The sequence below is a fragment of the Athene noctua genome, chromosome 1, assembly GCF_965140245.1.
Source record: "Athene noctua chromosome 1, bAthNoc1.hap1.1, whole genome shotgun sequence".
NCBI classification, from domain to species: Eukaryota; Metazoa; Chordata; class Aves; order Strigiformes; family Strigidae; genus Athene; species Athene noctua.
In genome coordinates this window covers 35,664,743-35,680,237 of record NC_134037.1, presented here as the reverse complement: position 1 = coordinate 35,680,237, position 15,495 = coordinate 35,664,743, and the positions used below count along the sequence as shown (strand labels likewise).

The 15,495-nt window shown below is 37.6% G+C and overlaps 1 protein-coding gene across 5 annotated transcripts in view; it reads right to left on the bottom strand.

Annotated features, from left to right (window-relative positions):
* Positions 1–337: 337 nt before the first annotated feature.
* The window catches only part of KCNQ5 (potassium voltage-gated channel subfamily Q member 5), a 293,660-nt gene continuing 278,502 nt past the window's right edge, over positions 338–15,495 (bottom strand). For 4 of the 5 annotated variants that reach the window (XM_074895901.1, XM_074895896.1, XM_074895898.1 and 1 more), the window contains 4 exons: positions 13,420–13,528; positions 5,494–5,625; positions 4,520–4,646; positions 338–4,120 (listed from right to left, as the gene is read on the bottom strand). In XM_074895901.1, the coding sequence (XP_074752002.1) occupies positions 3,179–4,120; positions 4,520–4,646; positions 5,494–5,625; positions 13,420–13,528 (1,310 nt within the window). In that variant the 3' untranslated portion in view covers positions 338–3,178. The remainder of the gene's footprint in view (positions 4,121–4,519; positions 4,647–5,493; positions 5,626–13,419; positions 13,529–15,495) is intronic. The other variant, XM_074895900.1, reaches the window with a different exon arrangement.

Sequence of the window (15,495 nt, the reverse complement as noted above, 5' to 3'; positions counted from 1 at the left end):
ACTTTAATAAGCAGCTCAGGACAAGACTTGAAAAGCCAGACAGGTCCTTCTTTTGTGAAAGCAATGAATGACTGTCAGTCATGACACTGTCTTTTAAAGAGAGCATAGAAACAGGAAACTCCTAATGAGGAAACATGAGCAAAGCTTATAAAAATCCAAACAAACAATTCTTCCTCTCCAGAATGTCATATATTCACTACTCTTTCTATTTTCTATCAATATTATGTTAAAAAATTCCTATATGATAAGACTTGCAGCTACAAAAATAATAATGGTGAGCATAAAAGAAAAAAATTAGGATTTTAAACCATAATTTGAAAAGATATGATCTTCTGGATTTATTAGTACTTTGTAAAGATATTAACATTTTCATACATAATTTATAGAACTCATTCTTTTGTGCACAAAATTGTATTAAATAAATTAACTTAAAATTAGAAGGACTCAAGCATGTCATTTAAGGCAAAAATACCAAGTTTCTGTGAGATAAATGATCAGCAAAACCCAAGGCCCTGTTTCTATGCAGAATTGGTACAGGCAGGGCCAATGCTCAGTTCTCCCACTGACGCCTTCCGGGCTCAGTGGGGGTGCAACCACCTGCTCATGCAGATGAACGTGGAATAGTGGTGTCCAATTCATGATGCCTTGATTTTTCGATCTTGTCAAGGAGGGGAAGGGAATTTCATTACTGACACAGTTGCTGTGTGTCCCATCTCTTGCTCCTTAACTGAACCTAAGTGCAGGTTTATGCTTAGGCCAGCAGGAGGCTTCATATGAAAGGCAAGAAAGGCACCATAAACAGCTAGGAAAAAAGAAAGAAACGCCAAAAAAACCCTTGTAAGTTTTAAAATTTTGGATAGTACTTTAAACTTACAGATCCATCTGGATAAACTGCAGACATTCAAATAAGTTAATAGGTAAATGAACTGAGATGTGGAAAAAACCTTATTTATCCTCACAAAATTACGGTTGTAATCAGGTTTAGGATGATCAGACAGCACATAAAAGCAAGAAAGGCTGAATGTGGTAAATTATATGGCAAATCAGTGGTGAGGAAATTGTGCTTCAAGGTGTCTTTCAGGATTTAACAGCTGAAGTTTGCTCCGGCATAAGCCATGGAACACAGTGTACCATCCGTGGACCTCGTATAACAACACAATATATACACTCTACAGTTTGCATGTACTTTCACATAATACAGCTGTCATGTAACATCCAGGAAAACTTCTGTAAAGGAAATATGGAAGCAGAAATTACAATGGTTTCATAGTAAACAGATAAAGTCCTTCACAATACAATCTACAGCATTTAGCCATCGTTAAGACTGGAGTGATGATTTTGATGTACATAATAAGTTCCCAGGTATGGGCCTTGAGAATACACTGCCCTGAGTGAGCTGGCACTGGCACCCCCGTGTGCATTCCATGTTCCTGCTGCTGGAGGGAAGCTGAGCCCAAGGCAGGTTGTCTACAAGTCTGTGGTGCAGGTGGGGTATAAATCTGGGGGAGGCAATGCACAGAAACCTTGTTCAGCTGGGAGGAGCGAAAGCCTGTTTGGGCTCTGCAACTGAAAGCCTGTTTAGGGTCTGCAAGGGATCTCCCAGTGGCAAAGCCTTGCTGGGGGTGTGCAGATAGGCACTAATGCTGCTCCTGCATCTCAGCAGAAGTGAAGTGTGGGTTAGCATAAGAAAAAAAGAGTATGTATCAAGCAGGAATGCTCAGACTGATGTAGACTTTGAAAACTCTGGTATTAGGAAGAAGGAGTGTGAAGGTCATTTATTTAAGAGTTCACAAGAAATGACTGCAGCGGGGACACAATGTTGAGCTGTGAGTGTGACCATTTTCCCCTCACTCCTCTCTCCTCCTCCCTTTTTATTTAAAAAGCAAACAAACAAAAACCCCCTTGCCTTCAGGTTGTTTTTTTGTTTTGTTTTTTTTTTTTTTTTTTTTTTTTCAGTTAAGGTGGTTCTTCCTACTTCTATTCCCCTTTCTGATTGCCTACATGGCTTTTTTTTTTCTTTTTTTTTTCTTTTTTTTTTTTAAATAGCACTCAGTATCTGTAACTGACAGCCTGGATTTAAAAAAAAAAAAACACGTATATTTGACTCTTTACCTTCCTTGTTTTATTTTCTGGGATCATTTCCCCTCCTGCCCATCTACATCCATGAAATTTTTTTTCTTCATTGATTGTGTTGTCTTTCTCTCTTCCCTGTTCTGTCCTCTTTAGTTTTACTCTGTATTTCAGTTCCTCATTTTCCTGCCTTTCCCAGCCTTATCAAGTGCTGTTGTGGTATCAGGTTGGGAGTGCAAGGAAAATTGCCAAGATTTCCACAGAAGGAAATACTGTTTCTACAACAAAGGCAGTGCCTGCTTCCTTCCCTCACCTACTGCTGCCAGAATGTTTCAGATTCACAAGATAGCTCCTCAGTGAGACTGGAAGAAGGACGGATCCCCTTGAATTTTTAGTGCATTCACCCAGGTTATCCACTTCTGAGGCCAGCCCCAATCCTTAAAATGCAAACTTTTTATAGGAAAATAGTCTTTGTTATAAAGAACAATGTGATAGTGGTGTGCCACCTACTTTTGCCACAGCATTAAATCACCCAGAATCAGATGGGTATTAACATACTGTTTTTCAGAGTTAAAAATAACTGCTTACTGATGAGCTAATGTGTGTATCTTGCAACTGGCAGCCACTTCTAATCCCGTATTACTGGTTTCCTTGGTACCTTGCTAGCAGCTGTAGATAATTTTTTTTGTTGTAAACATAAACTATCATCTAAATCAGGACATTATATATATATATATTTAATTAGTTCAGAAGCAAAGTGCTTTAAACCTCACAATTTTTACTTCTGCCCTGTAGAAACGGCACTAGGTCTAAATGCTCAGATTTTTGCTTTTTGATACATCCTGCAGCATTGGCTTTGTAGGCAACTCATTATTTAAACCTACTGTACTACATGAAAGGCTGCTGTACTGTAGGTGTAAATTTGAATGACAGCCATCACTTAAACATGCATTTTCATGCAACTAGGAGATATGGGCTCATTCAACTGCTTTGCAGATTCTTCCTGATTTTTGTATTTAATCTTATTAAAAAGGCTTTCAAAACAGTTCATGCTATGATATGTATGACTAGAGGAATGACCCAGCCAATAAAGAAAGCCCACAAGCTGTTATTTAAGTTTGACGTGGAGCAGACTGAGTGCTTCTGTACCGTCTCCTGGCTTGCAGATGCTTTGAGATGATCTTGATATTCCAGTCCTTAGAGAGTCAGCAGAGAGAGTTGTTTCCACTAATGGGCGCGAAATGGCTTCAGTAGTCTCTGTTCCTGCCTCTGTCTCCAACTCTTCATCAGTTATAAATAATTTTGACTCCCTCCATTTGGAGTATACATCTTGGCTACCTCTGGAACCACTGGAGTCACTGCCAGCAATCTGTACATTCAGTTCTTCTGTTGATTGTATAAGGTTTTGTACAGATAAAGATTTTCCTAAATCCATTTGCACCACAGGTTTAACTGAGAGCAAAGGTTCTCCTTCTGTATCCAGACTTTTTCTCCATGTGAGATCCTTTGTTGCACTGGGCTGTGCAACTTGTCCGTTATCCTTTGATGCAACAAGGCAAGCGGTGACATCGGAAATATTTTCCTGTGTGGTCACAGGAATAATATGAACGGGCTCAGGCCTATTGATATGCTTCATTGATGAAAAAGGTGGTATTTGTAATGTTGTTGGAGTTGCTGGCTTAGTTGCCTGGTTTATTTGGTTTGATGTATTATTAACTGTTGCAGGTCCATCATTTGGCACTTGCGTTGCTTGACTATGCACAGCTGGACTAAAAGCATAGTAAGCCTGAGTGCTAAATTCATTTGGTGTCAGTATAAGCTGTAGGCCACGAGGCAGATTGGCACTAGCTGATCTGGATACACATCCACTAATTTGTGCAGAATTAGACAAATCTTTGCTGTCTGATGGACTCTGATAATCAGAAGTCTGCTCACACTCAAAAGCTGGCATTTGCAATGAAGCCAAAGTGAGTGCGGATGCAGATCCTTTTCGCAAAACTTGTTGATAGATATCTAATAGACAGTCCAGTTTTGACTCAATGGATTGTACCTACAGGAGGAGAGAAAAAAGTTAACATTAATGCCAAATACTGATTTAAAATATTTGGGACCCAAGCAAAGGGAAAATGTGACTGCTGAAGAGAAATATGGAAGTACCTTGGTATATTGTATTGACCTTTGAAAAATAATGTCAAAAGCCATGCAAATTTTTCATGAGCAAACTGACAAAGGGAAAAAAAATTAGTAACCTGTGATTTTTCCTTACTTGCTTTTCTGTATATGGAAGACAGTTAAGGTAATACTATTCATATGAATTTTACTTCAGCATGTTAATGAAGCATATATTAGAAAAAAATATTTTACCTGTTCAGCCTTTGTAACTGGCAATAAAATACACAAAAGGCATGAGCAATAGAGGAAGACAAAGCAACATGGATAATGACTCTACCTGTTTCTCCACCTTGACTACACGCCCTAACATACTGAGGTCATCAGTTGTCTCATTCTCTGCAGGATTCTTTTCTCTACTTCTTTTATCTGCTGTGATTTGTCCTTTCCCAAGAATTTGGTCAACACTGTAAGAGAAATCAAAAGATGCTGTGATTCTTGAAAATGGTGATGATATGGGATGCTGTGTCCGTACATTAAAAACTAAAATCCCAGTACTTCAGCAAACCACTTGAAAAAGAAGACAAATGATTTTATTAATTAAGAAAAAAAAAGTTATTTTGGAGCATTTGAGTCTACTTTTCTTTTCCATTGGCACTAACTGGGGGCCAGAACTCAGCCATCATCTGGGAGAGCAAGGGCTAGACTTGTTGAGAGGGGTAGAGAGGAGTTTGCCTCTCCAGCAGCCTGATGTTGTGGAGGAACAGAGATACCAGTGCCACTCTCAGCTCTCCCGTCAGCATTGAGTCCTGGGAAAGTTGTCAGTTTGAGGCATGAATCTCAGCCCTGATGTTGGTAATGATACAGGAGGCAATGTTTTTTAAAAATTATTCTTATTATTGCTAGGAATCTAGAAGCCACATACATACTACACTACCAGTAGTTCCCAATTTCCTTTATATGAGAAGAAAAAGTCTGGGATGGGAGAAAGGCAGTTCTCAATGTCGACTTCATCCTTTTGGCAACGTCCTGACTAAATTTCTTGTTTATGAATGGACTTTACAGATAAAGGATTACCTTTTCTATTTTTCAGACTTCCATTTTCTGGGGACAATTTAGATACATGTCTTTTAGTTTGTTTTTACCCACAGTATAATTTCTGGTTCAGCAGTATTCACAGAAAGAGAAGCTGGGCTGAAGATTGGATGGCACTTTGTACCCAAATATAACACAGCAATGTTAAACGTTACCAATATTCATTATGCACTGAATGACATAAGATGCATATGCAGAGCAGAAATGATTTTTCCTTACCGTGACTGAAGACTCTTAATCCTGCATAACATGTCCAGATGACCTGCTGAATACTGTTCAATGACATCTTTGACATCATATGGACGAAGTGTTTCCTTAAACTTTCTCTTTGCAACATGAAATTTCATAATTCTGTGGGGAAAAAGCATTTCACAGATTAGTCTTCAACAGCTGTGAAACAATTTAATATATTCCACTGACAAAATTTGACAGCTAATTTTTACATGGAAGATACTTTCAATACAGCTTGTGCAAGTGAACATTTCCTTTTACACAATTGTTTTTATAAGTACAAATGCGTTGCAGCTATCCCTTTGAACTGTTATTTAAGAGAGATCAGGTAACACTATTTTAAAGAGTGCAGAGCGTATTTAGTTTATCATTATGCACCTATTTGCCTTTTTTATCCTAGGTGCCTGATATGACAGTTACTGAAGTACAGACTTGACTTAAACCGGCATTAGTCCCACTGACTTGAGTGGGATATCCTGTAAGCTACATTTGTGCTTAAGCTACTTCCATTCTTGTTAGAGGAAAGTTTCTCTAACAAATCGATTACACAAACATAAATAATAGCATTCTTCTTCTGGTGCTCATTTTAAGTTCTTTGCTTTCTATTTTGTAAAAAATTTAAATTTATGCACCCAATTAATTTTTCGGAATTTTTTATTTTTAATTAACATTAAATTTTAATTTAAATTTAATTGATTTAATTATATTTTAATTTATTTTGCTGACTTAAGACCAGACTTTGCAGGCTAAAGAGAAGTTTTCATATTTGTTCCATATAGAAAGCTATGGGAATTATTGTTTAATTAGCATTGGTGATATATTTCCTTTAATTTTATTGCAGAATAGTAAGTATCAGGTAACAGTAAATATCAAAAAATGATGAATGACGTGTTTTTTATGTGAGACTTGAAGAAGTTTCTGTGATGCTTATGTGAATATGTGATGACTACTGAGTAGCTCTTCTTAGAAAGAAAAGCTTGATATTAAATTGCAAATTTTAAATAAAAGAAATGACAAATTTGGAAAGTAAATGACAGTGAGCCAATTTTCCAGGTCATCTGGTAAAACCTGCAGTTATCCTTGGTTTACATGAAAACTGCAGAAGAGAGAACTGCAAGAACTGGGAGAGAAGCTGAGGGATCCAGGTGCATTGGCCATTCTGGTCTGTGTTACAGAGCTTATGAATCCCCATTAGGGCCAAACTGCTGATATTTGCTATCTATTGCAGTTAAAAAAACCAGAAACGGTCCGAATGCCAATAATTCATGCTAATATTTCCCCTCTGTGTTTACTATGATATGTATTTAGCAGCTATAAGATAACAAATTGTAATAAAAACCAAAACAGGGCTCTCATTTTGTGATAAAAACAGAAGAGTAGTGTTTTAGGGGAATTTAGGAAAATCATACTTTGTATAGTTAGGACAGACATTATGATAATAGGTATGTAGAGTCAGATTTATAGTATATAGTGATCCTCTACTAATTTCTGTAACATACATAAACATTCTTCCAAATAATATCAGCCTTTTCCCACGTATTTCCCATTCTGGTAACTTCCAGTTAAAAATGAGATTTCCATGAAGTTTTAAGTATGTCAGATGATGCACTTTACTCTTTCCCATTGTCAGCCAGTTCTACAGACTAATGACTTGTGTTTTGTAATCTGAAGGCCTCTGAAGCTGGGATGAAGATTTTTTGTTTCTTTTAGGTGTCAAATGATTCCAAGATGTCCCATTCATAATAGTCTGACAGCACAGACAATCTCCTGGAATCTGGTTCTTATTCAGGTTACAAAGAATAAATGATGTAGCTGACATACAAGAAAGTATCATTCTTTTGTTATTATTCTCTCTGTTTTGGTGGTCACAATTTTTTACTTCACACTCTTGATAAAGTAAAAATATGAAACTCTATTGGAACAGCAGAGCCACAAGATTAATAGCACAATTGAAGACAATTTGCCACAACTGGGTAATTTTACAAGAGAAGAGACAGAAAACTAATTTTTATTAACAGTCGTACAAGCTTCTTAATCAGTGTGCACAAAAGTTTTCATTCCTGCTCTGCAGCTTTGTAACAGGTTTTTGGTTATCAAGGCAGTTTGTTCATAACGTTCAAAAGTCAAACACAGAATCGAAAGCATCATGGCTATATCAGTGAGGTATAACTGTACTATTTCTGGTTTAGTATTAGCTCATGTGATGCCACATTAATTAATTTCAGCAGGGTTTGGATCAGACCCATATTGCTCACTTCTTTTTGCTTCAAATATACAAAATTTTAAATTAACTGTGCAAAAAACCCCGAAGGGTTATAAAAGACTTGCATTTTTAAAGCCTGAAAGTTAATTAAGAAACAGAAACCCTGAATGCTTTCAGTGATGCAGCCTAGCAACTGCTTTTCAGTTATCAATTTTAGTTGATTCTCCGTGGTTATTTGCTGTCAATTTAAAAAACTCAATTGACTTTCTATATCTTGAAATAACTATTTAATTGAACTTAATAGGCTTGAACATCCATCCTGAAAGATTATTCCAACCATATAGAGCATATTCAGAAATAGTGAACAAAAAAGCGTTTGCGCTTCCTTCATTTGTGCTTCTAGAATAAAAAGTTGCTTATTCTGGTGTGCTCTTGTGTGATAAAAATGAAGGGTTCAGTTATGAAGGCCCAGGGTAACCTACCTGTGCAAAAAAGGGAAAATGAGCACAAAGTTATTCATACCCCAAGTATTCGAAGCACCAGCCCTTAACATAAAACCAGGAGGAACAGGGTAGCTCAGTCTGTCTTTTCTAGTTGTACCACACGGGGGCAAACAAGATTCATCATAAACTAAACTGAGTCGCCACCGGCAATACTGAACTGCTAGTACTGACCCAACAGCAGCAATTGAAAGTAAGAAGTAACCCAAAAGAACAAAACCGTCTAGTCCCCATGACTTTTAGAAACATTTGTATTTTTAAATCGTTGTATGCCATGTAGTGAGGTGATATTTTATAACTCAAATCTAATGTGATAGACAATACATGGTTGTAAACCTATACAAGTCACAAGTGTGACAATTTTTTGGGTGAGAATTAGCCATAACAAGTAGCCTATTTCAATGATGTATCCAGAGGAGGGCAGAAAAAAAGTCTTTTGTGTTGAATTAGACCAATATATCAAAGTGCTTTGTCTGTAGCCAGCATCTAAACCACAGGTCCCACTAATTTTTACATTCCCTGGTAATTTGTAGAAAGTTACAGGTCCAATACCAACTTTTATCTTATTGACCCCTAGCAGCCAAAAGCAGAATACATTTCATTTAACTCTTGTCAAATGCAGGAATAGTACTTATCTAGAATGATGGTCTTTTCTGAACATGCAGGTTGCATATCTTTCCTGGCATTTGTTGTATTTCCACTTCCATTCATGTTGCCCCTTCCAGTATTAAAAGCTTTTCCTCTTGTCATTAGTATACTTTACTGAGACCAGCACCGTCAGAACATCTCTAATCCTCTGTGAAGACCTGTCATACTCGTGTTATATTTTTATACCTCTGTCTTGTCAGTCTTGTCACTATCTCAGGAAGAAATGGCACTTCATTCTACTGGGATTCAGGTAAACTCACACATGGTTACTGCCTTGAAGATTAAAAGACAGGCAGGTTGTTTTACCCATAGCTAGATGAGGTTGTTTGCTCACTTACTACATCAGGAAAGCAGGTGCACAGAGATCTAGTGCTGGTTCCTCCATCTCTCTACCCTTACCTTGCCAAATAACCCTTCTTCCTGGTAAACTGCAACGTGCAGAAGAGATCAGGATCCGACAGAGAGAGGCCAACAGACAAAGGTGGTTGAGAGATAGTTCCACTACATGTGGAGTCAGTGGGTCAAAATTGCTTCCTCTCTCGGGTCTTGACCTGGACTAACCCATCCCCTAGGAGCCAGAGACATTGTTTTCTCCCAAGCACAGTGCTGTTGTAGCCAAAGACACATCTAAGAGCCTTGCCTAGACTCTGAAGACCATCTGGGCAGAAAATATACAATATGTTGGGATTTAAAAGGAATAGAGGATTCTGAAACACCACCATTGAACAAATTCATAATGGCTGCTAAAAATACATTTTATAGGTGTAGCAGAAAAATTTCAAAGGCTGAACATAAATGGTAAATTATAGTTTCCTTCTTTAGCTATTAAATATGTATCACTATTCAACTATACAGCTTATCAGCTCAAAAATTCTCAAGTTTCATTACGTTTAGCTACATTTATTATTATTATTTCTTATTAACAACAAATGAAAACATATCTATACAATCACTAGAGTTAAAGAGAGAAAAGACCTCTTAGGTCAGCAAGTTCATCTTCCTGCCATTGCAGTTATTTCCTATTGCATATTTATTTATGCTTCTCATATCTAATTTTATATTCCATAAGTAGTAAAATAATTTCATCATCTCCATTGTGGAAAGTATTACAGAATTTAGTGTCTCTTGCTTGAAAAATGATCAGAGATATCGCAGTATATGGAAACAAGGTATCCTCATCTTCTTTTTAGTCTCTTTTATATACATTCATAATTGTGAACAAACAGAGATGGAAAATGCAATGGTTTTTGTTAGTCTTCAGGAACTCTGCAGGATATTAATGGCATTTTGTTCACGACAAGACTAGGGCCAGTTGAGTAGTGCTACAAAACCTGCTGGCACAAAGGCTCAGTGTATCCCGCTAGCAAGAACTGGTTTGTGCACTGCTCTGATCCCAGCCGGAGGCTGCGAAGGAGCAGGACTGATCCTGGCCTGGCCCAAGGCATGCTGTGGAGCACACCATGTTTCACCATGCTACCCATCTGTTCCCTACTCACCCAACACTGTGCAAATGCATCAAGCAGCTTTTCCTTACTTTCCCTACTGCATCAGTTCATCTTTCCTTACAGAGAGTTTATAGTAAGGGGGAGTGGAGGGGGCAGCACGAGAGATGGACTCAGCTGGGGGGACTTTGAGAGGAGGCTGACAGCTTGACATGCTACTGAACACGTCTGCCCAGTAGGTCTTCAGTAAGACAGGTTGGGAGTCCTATTCTTGGAAAGGGCCAGTATGTTAAGTACTTTTTCAGGAAAGGACTGTTTTCTCCATCTCCTGTTTTGACCATTTCAAAATGAAAGTTTGGGGGTTTGTTTTCTTAAAATCAAAAAGTTGTTCCGAAGAATAAAGGAGTCCTGGGACAAATGTAAGTAAGCAAGGTCAAATCTGAAGCAGTATGCTTTGAAATTACCAAAATGAAAGATCATAAACCAGGTTTTGTCTCTTGTTGTTTCAAGGTTGTCCAACCTGAAAGTAACAAGTATATTCTAGACTCCTTTCATAGAAAAAAATCCCAGTTCTTCCTGATTACAAAACTGAGAGAGGCCTTACCACTGTAAACCTACAGGCATGAATTAATTCTGCTAATTTATTTTCTTCCCCAAAACAAAAGGACCATTTGTATCACTGTAAAACAATTTGTACCCAGTTTTAAGCTGGAAAAAATAATCACTCTACATTATTGAAATTTTTCAAGGTGATGTAGCCAGAATGGATTCAACTGTGTGTGCTCATATTTGGGGTCTTTTGTGTAGTGTCTCATGAAGCTATGCAAGTACCTTCTGTCTTCATCTGCTCCTGTATACCAGCATGAAAGGAAAAATAGCCTCTACCCTCCTCCATTGCCTTTGCAATTCAAAGCTGTTGCTAAAAACAAACTTCAAAATGAGGCACAAAGTTTCCATATAGGCAGATGTTATCATCTTGAAATTCTACAGTTACTATATAGTGTCTCAGATCCTTCTTCAGATGTTTGCATAGATCCCGATGTAGTCAGGTAACAGATACTCTGCATAATCAGAAAGAGGAGTATCAGCTACCCGATGAACTGAATTATCAGTCTCTTGATTTTGAGAGATTAAGGTATAGCATTTAACACAAGTCTGAAGATCATGGCATATAACTTCTTTACAGATCTCAAAGGTAAGTTTCTGAAGCAAGATGCATGTGCCACTTGGAATCTAATGAAACACTAAAATTTGCAAGGAGAGATGGGAGAGATTTGTGGCTAACTGATACCAAGCGGAGATGCAGAATTCTTATTCTCAAACTCAGTGGTGAAATGAGTTGGGTTCGGGTAAGCCAAGTGTGCGGAGAAAAAATTGAAGATAATCTAAAAAGTTGACTCTTATCAGTTAAATAGTGTATGTCTGAAACAATCAAACTATTGCATCTTTGCTCTTCTTATTAAAACACTACTGTGGATGGCACAGTGGAGAAAGTTTGCCAACTACATCCTTCACATTTGCTTACTTTCCATTTGAGCTGATAATTACCAAGAGAACCAAGAAAAGATGCAAGTGTTTGAAAAATCCAGTGATGCCTTTGAAAACAAGCTCCATGAATTCAATATTAAAATATCAAGTTGATCTTAAGGAATTTTGACAGTACTAAGAATGAGATGACCGTTGGTATTGCTTGCCAGCACCATGGCAATGTGCACTTGGAGCCAAGAGTTAACCAGTCTTTTTAAAATGCAACATCACAGACAAGGATCTTTGGCACCAGAGCTAATGGGCTCTGCTGATTGTTCCTAATTTGAGAATTTACCATTTGAAGGAAAAGGCCTGCCTTGTAGGTGGGTGTCCAGTGCATAAAAGGATTTCTGTCACCTGCTGAAACATTGCTGGCAAGAAAAGGTTCTCGGCAGTGACATTTGAGTTGCCAGTTGCAGTTGGCTGTGGACACAGACCTGGTATCTGACACGTCCTGTGAGGTCATTTCCAGGCAGGTTGGAAAAATGGTTGGAACAGATGTCTGCAAGTGATCTGTCAAGCTGTCTGTGCTAGCAGAGAAGTATTAGGAACAGCCTTACTCATTATCTGTCTTCATTGGCAATCAGTGGAAAAAGAGAAAGGAATTACAAGTAGCCTATAGGTTATCGCTGTATGAAATTATTTGATAAAGAGGTTGAGTCCTTTCTTGCCATACTGCTGAGAAAACTCAGGCAAGTCTCTCCCTGCAGGAAAATACCATCTTTCCATGGGGTTTTGCTGAAATCCCCTGTGGCTGCTGCCTGCCTGCCTGCCTCCCTGCAAGAAGGGTGCCGGGCACTGATGTGACTGTGATGCAGACAGTGGGGTGACCCTCAGCAATAGCCTTGGGTTTGCTATTGGCAGAGAGGGAATGCTTAAGCTCTGCTTACTTGTGGATGTTCTCTTTATGGGGATTTTACCTGTCAGGATTTGCACTTCAAAATATTCGGTAAGATGAAGAGGCTTGGCAGTCTCAGGAGGGTGAATGCTAAGTTTAAGCTTTCAATACAGGTGATTTTATAAGTTTCAATGCAGTTTGCTACTTTCTTGGAGAAGGAGATGACTATTAGTTTTAAATTATTGGGGTTATATTTAGTTCAATGGATAGTGGCAGGCAAGGTTTTGCACAATTGAATGAATGTAGTTATTCTGCTGTTACCAGAAGGAAGTTGCAATAAAAGTCATATGACAGACAGATTCAGGAATATGGAAATGCAATAAACCCCTAAACTTTTAAAGGAAATAACTTTTCCAGGCAAGGCGATACACATTCAGTAAAACTACATTAAACTGTATTACAGTGTTTTTGATTACAGGAAATATAGTGGAAACCAGCATTCATGACTGTCTGTCTTTTCTGAGTCAAATCATGTAACAGTTTTAGACATTGAAAAGCTGATAACAGAACAGATAAAATATTTTAACTTTTAATTAAAATACTGAAGAAAAGGAGGCATAAATAAACTATATTAGCATTAGTTATATAACAAATGTAGCCATGTAATAAGTTAAACTAACTACCATTTTATTAACTGACATGCAGTTAATTAGTAAGAAGTCTCAAATATTTATTCATTCAGTATTTTTTACTCACCTGATTGCTCTGATGACAGTTTTAAGAGCAGGGGTGAGATCTTCTACTGACACATCACACTGGCACCCTTTATCATCATAAACATCATCTGTTCCAAGACTGGTGTCAGCTGCAAAATACAAGAGCAGACTAAACAAGCAGCATTTAAAAATCTCGTCCTAGTGTTTTCCAACCACCTACACAGTGGAAACAAAGGACTGGATAACAAAGGACTACAAATCAAACAAGATAGAGCTTCATCAGTTTGTGAACTGTATGATGCACTTGTGTGTGTCTATTCTTGTGTTATAAACAGCCTGGGTAGTTCCCACTGTAAACAGTAAAAATTAGAAAGCAAGAAAGCCCTGTTATTTTTCAAACAAATTAATAGTTGAGTACCAGTATGTCTATTCCTGATTTCTCATTGTTTTTTATAACATTCTCTGTCTTAATGGAAAGCGGTGAGATAACAGATGTAATGGCATTATGAAAAGATGCTGAAGTTATATTAAATTGTTATTTTTTCACTACTATGGATCAACCTGACATCGAAGACAAAGGAGAAGATGCATTTAATTTAATAAGGAGGTTGTAGAATGATCCAATGCTTTATTACAGATGAAAATGAACAAAGTACCTTTTTACTAGAAATGAACAGAGGATGACATCTGTTATGGATCAATTGTCACCTTAAACCACAGAGCCATGTTGATATTGCAGCCATCCTTTGCAATAGGAGCAGCTTAAGCCAAGTTACTGTATTTATTTGCCTGAAAAAAATGGATCCTCCACCCTTTCCTAACACTGCCTTTGCAGAGTTACCATTTGAGAATTAGTCAGAAATCTCAGAAGTGCCCCATGTACCTCAATACACAAAGAAAAAAGGGACTGATGCATGACCAAAAAGGTTTACAAACTTAAAATGTACTGGAATGGGAACAGAGCAAGAAGGACAGGGCCAGTGGATGTCCATACATCGTATATGTCTCAAAGGCAAGTACAGGAAAACTCTTGAGGGTAGGTGTTTTTCCTCCCAAACTATCTTTCTTCAACTGCATAAAGTACAAGTGCCCAGGTGAAGAATTTCACCCAAGGTCAATGTATTTTAACATGTAAGTGTCTCTGCTTCATGAGGAAGAGAGTGTAAAATGAAAGAGTGACGTGAAATAGAGAAAAAAGGATTGGATTCAGTAACCCTCACTAATGGAGGAGATTTTTTCCCAGTCCTATGTCCCTGCCTACATTCATGCTGTTATTTAAACCACAGGCTTAGTCATCCAGAAACACTGCAAGTAAACCATTTCAGGGGCTTCTATTATAAGCAGATTTGAAGCGCAATCAGACACAAATGATTGCAGGACATTTTTTGCAAGTTGATTTTTCAGAAAGACTGTAAATTAACGATGAAAAATATTCTTTGTCAGTCAGAAGTGCCTGGAAACTTCATGGTACCTTTTAAACCTAATAGGAACGCTATCTCAGCATAAACAGCACAGTACTAGGCTGAATCTTCAGGAACTTGTATTGCTGCATGTTGTCTTCACAGATGTAATATTTGGCCATAATAATTTATTTTGATGACTCTAGCTAGTTCATTATCCTCAAGAATATATCTTCTTTTTTTTGACTGTTGCTGAACTGGTACATTCATGAGATGCATCTGCTGTAGCTATGAAGAGCAGGAGCTTTTATCTTTGACAGATCAACTTAATACAGAAAGAAAGATGGTGTATAGCCAAGTTAATAATATGCTTAAGTACACATGAAGCAATCAAATTAAACCTTAAAAAAATTCATCTTACACTGTAAAAGTGAAATTTTCATACAAAACTTTGAAATTTCCCCTTACATGCTATTACTGTGTCATGACTACAATAATGACAAGAGTGGTTTTTTCTCACACTCTTGCATGAGCTTTGCTACTGACTCGGCTTATCTTATTGATAAAATATATATGTCTCTCCACCTATCCTGCCTAACTAACATTTGGATTCCTGCCCAGAAATGTGATTAGCTAAAATAAACTGTGTAATTAGTTTGAAAGGTATATACACTACCTAAAACCCCCACTCTGAAGGTGTTAACACAAACTTTCCA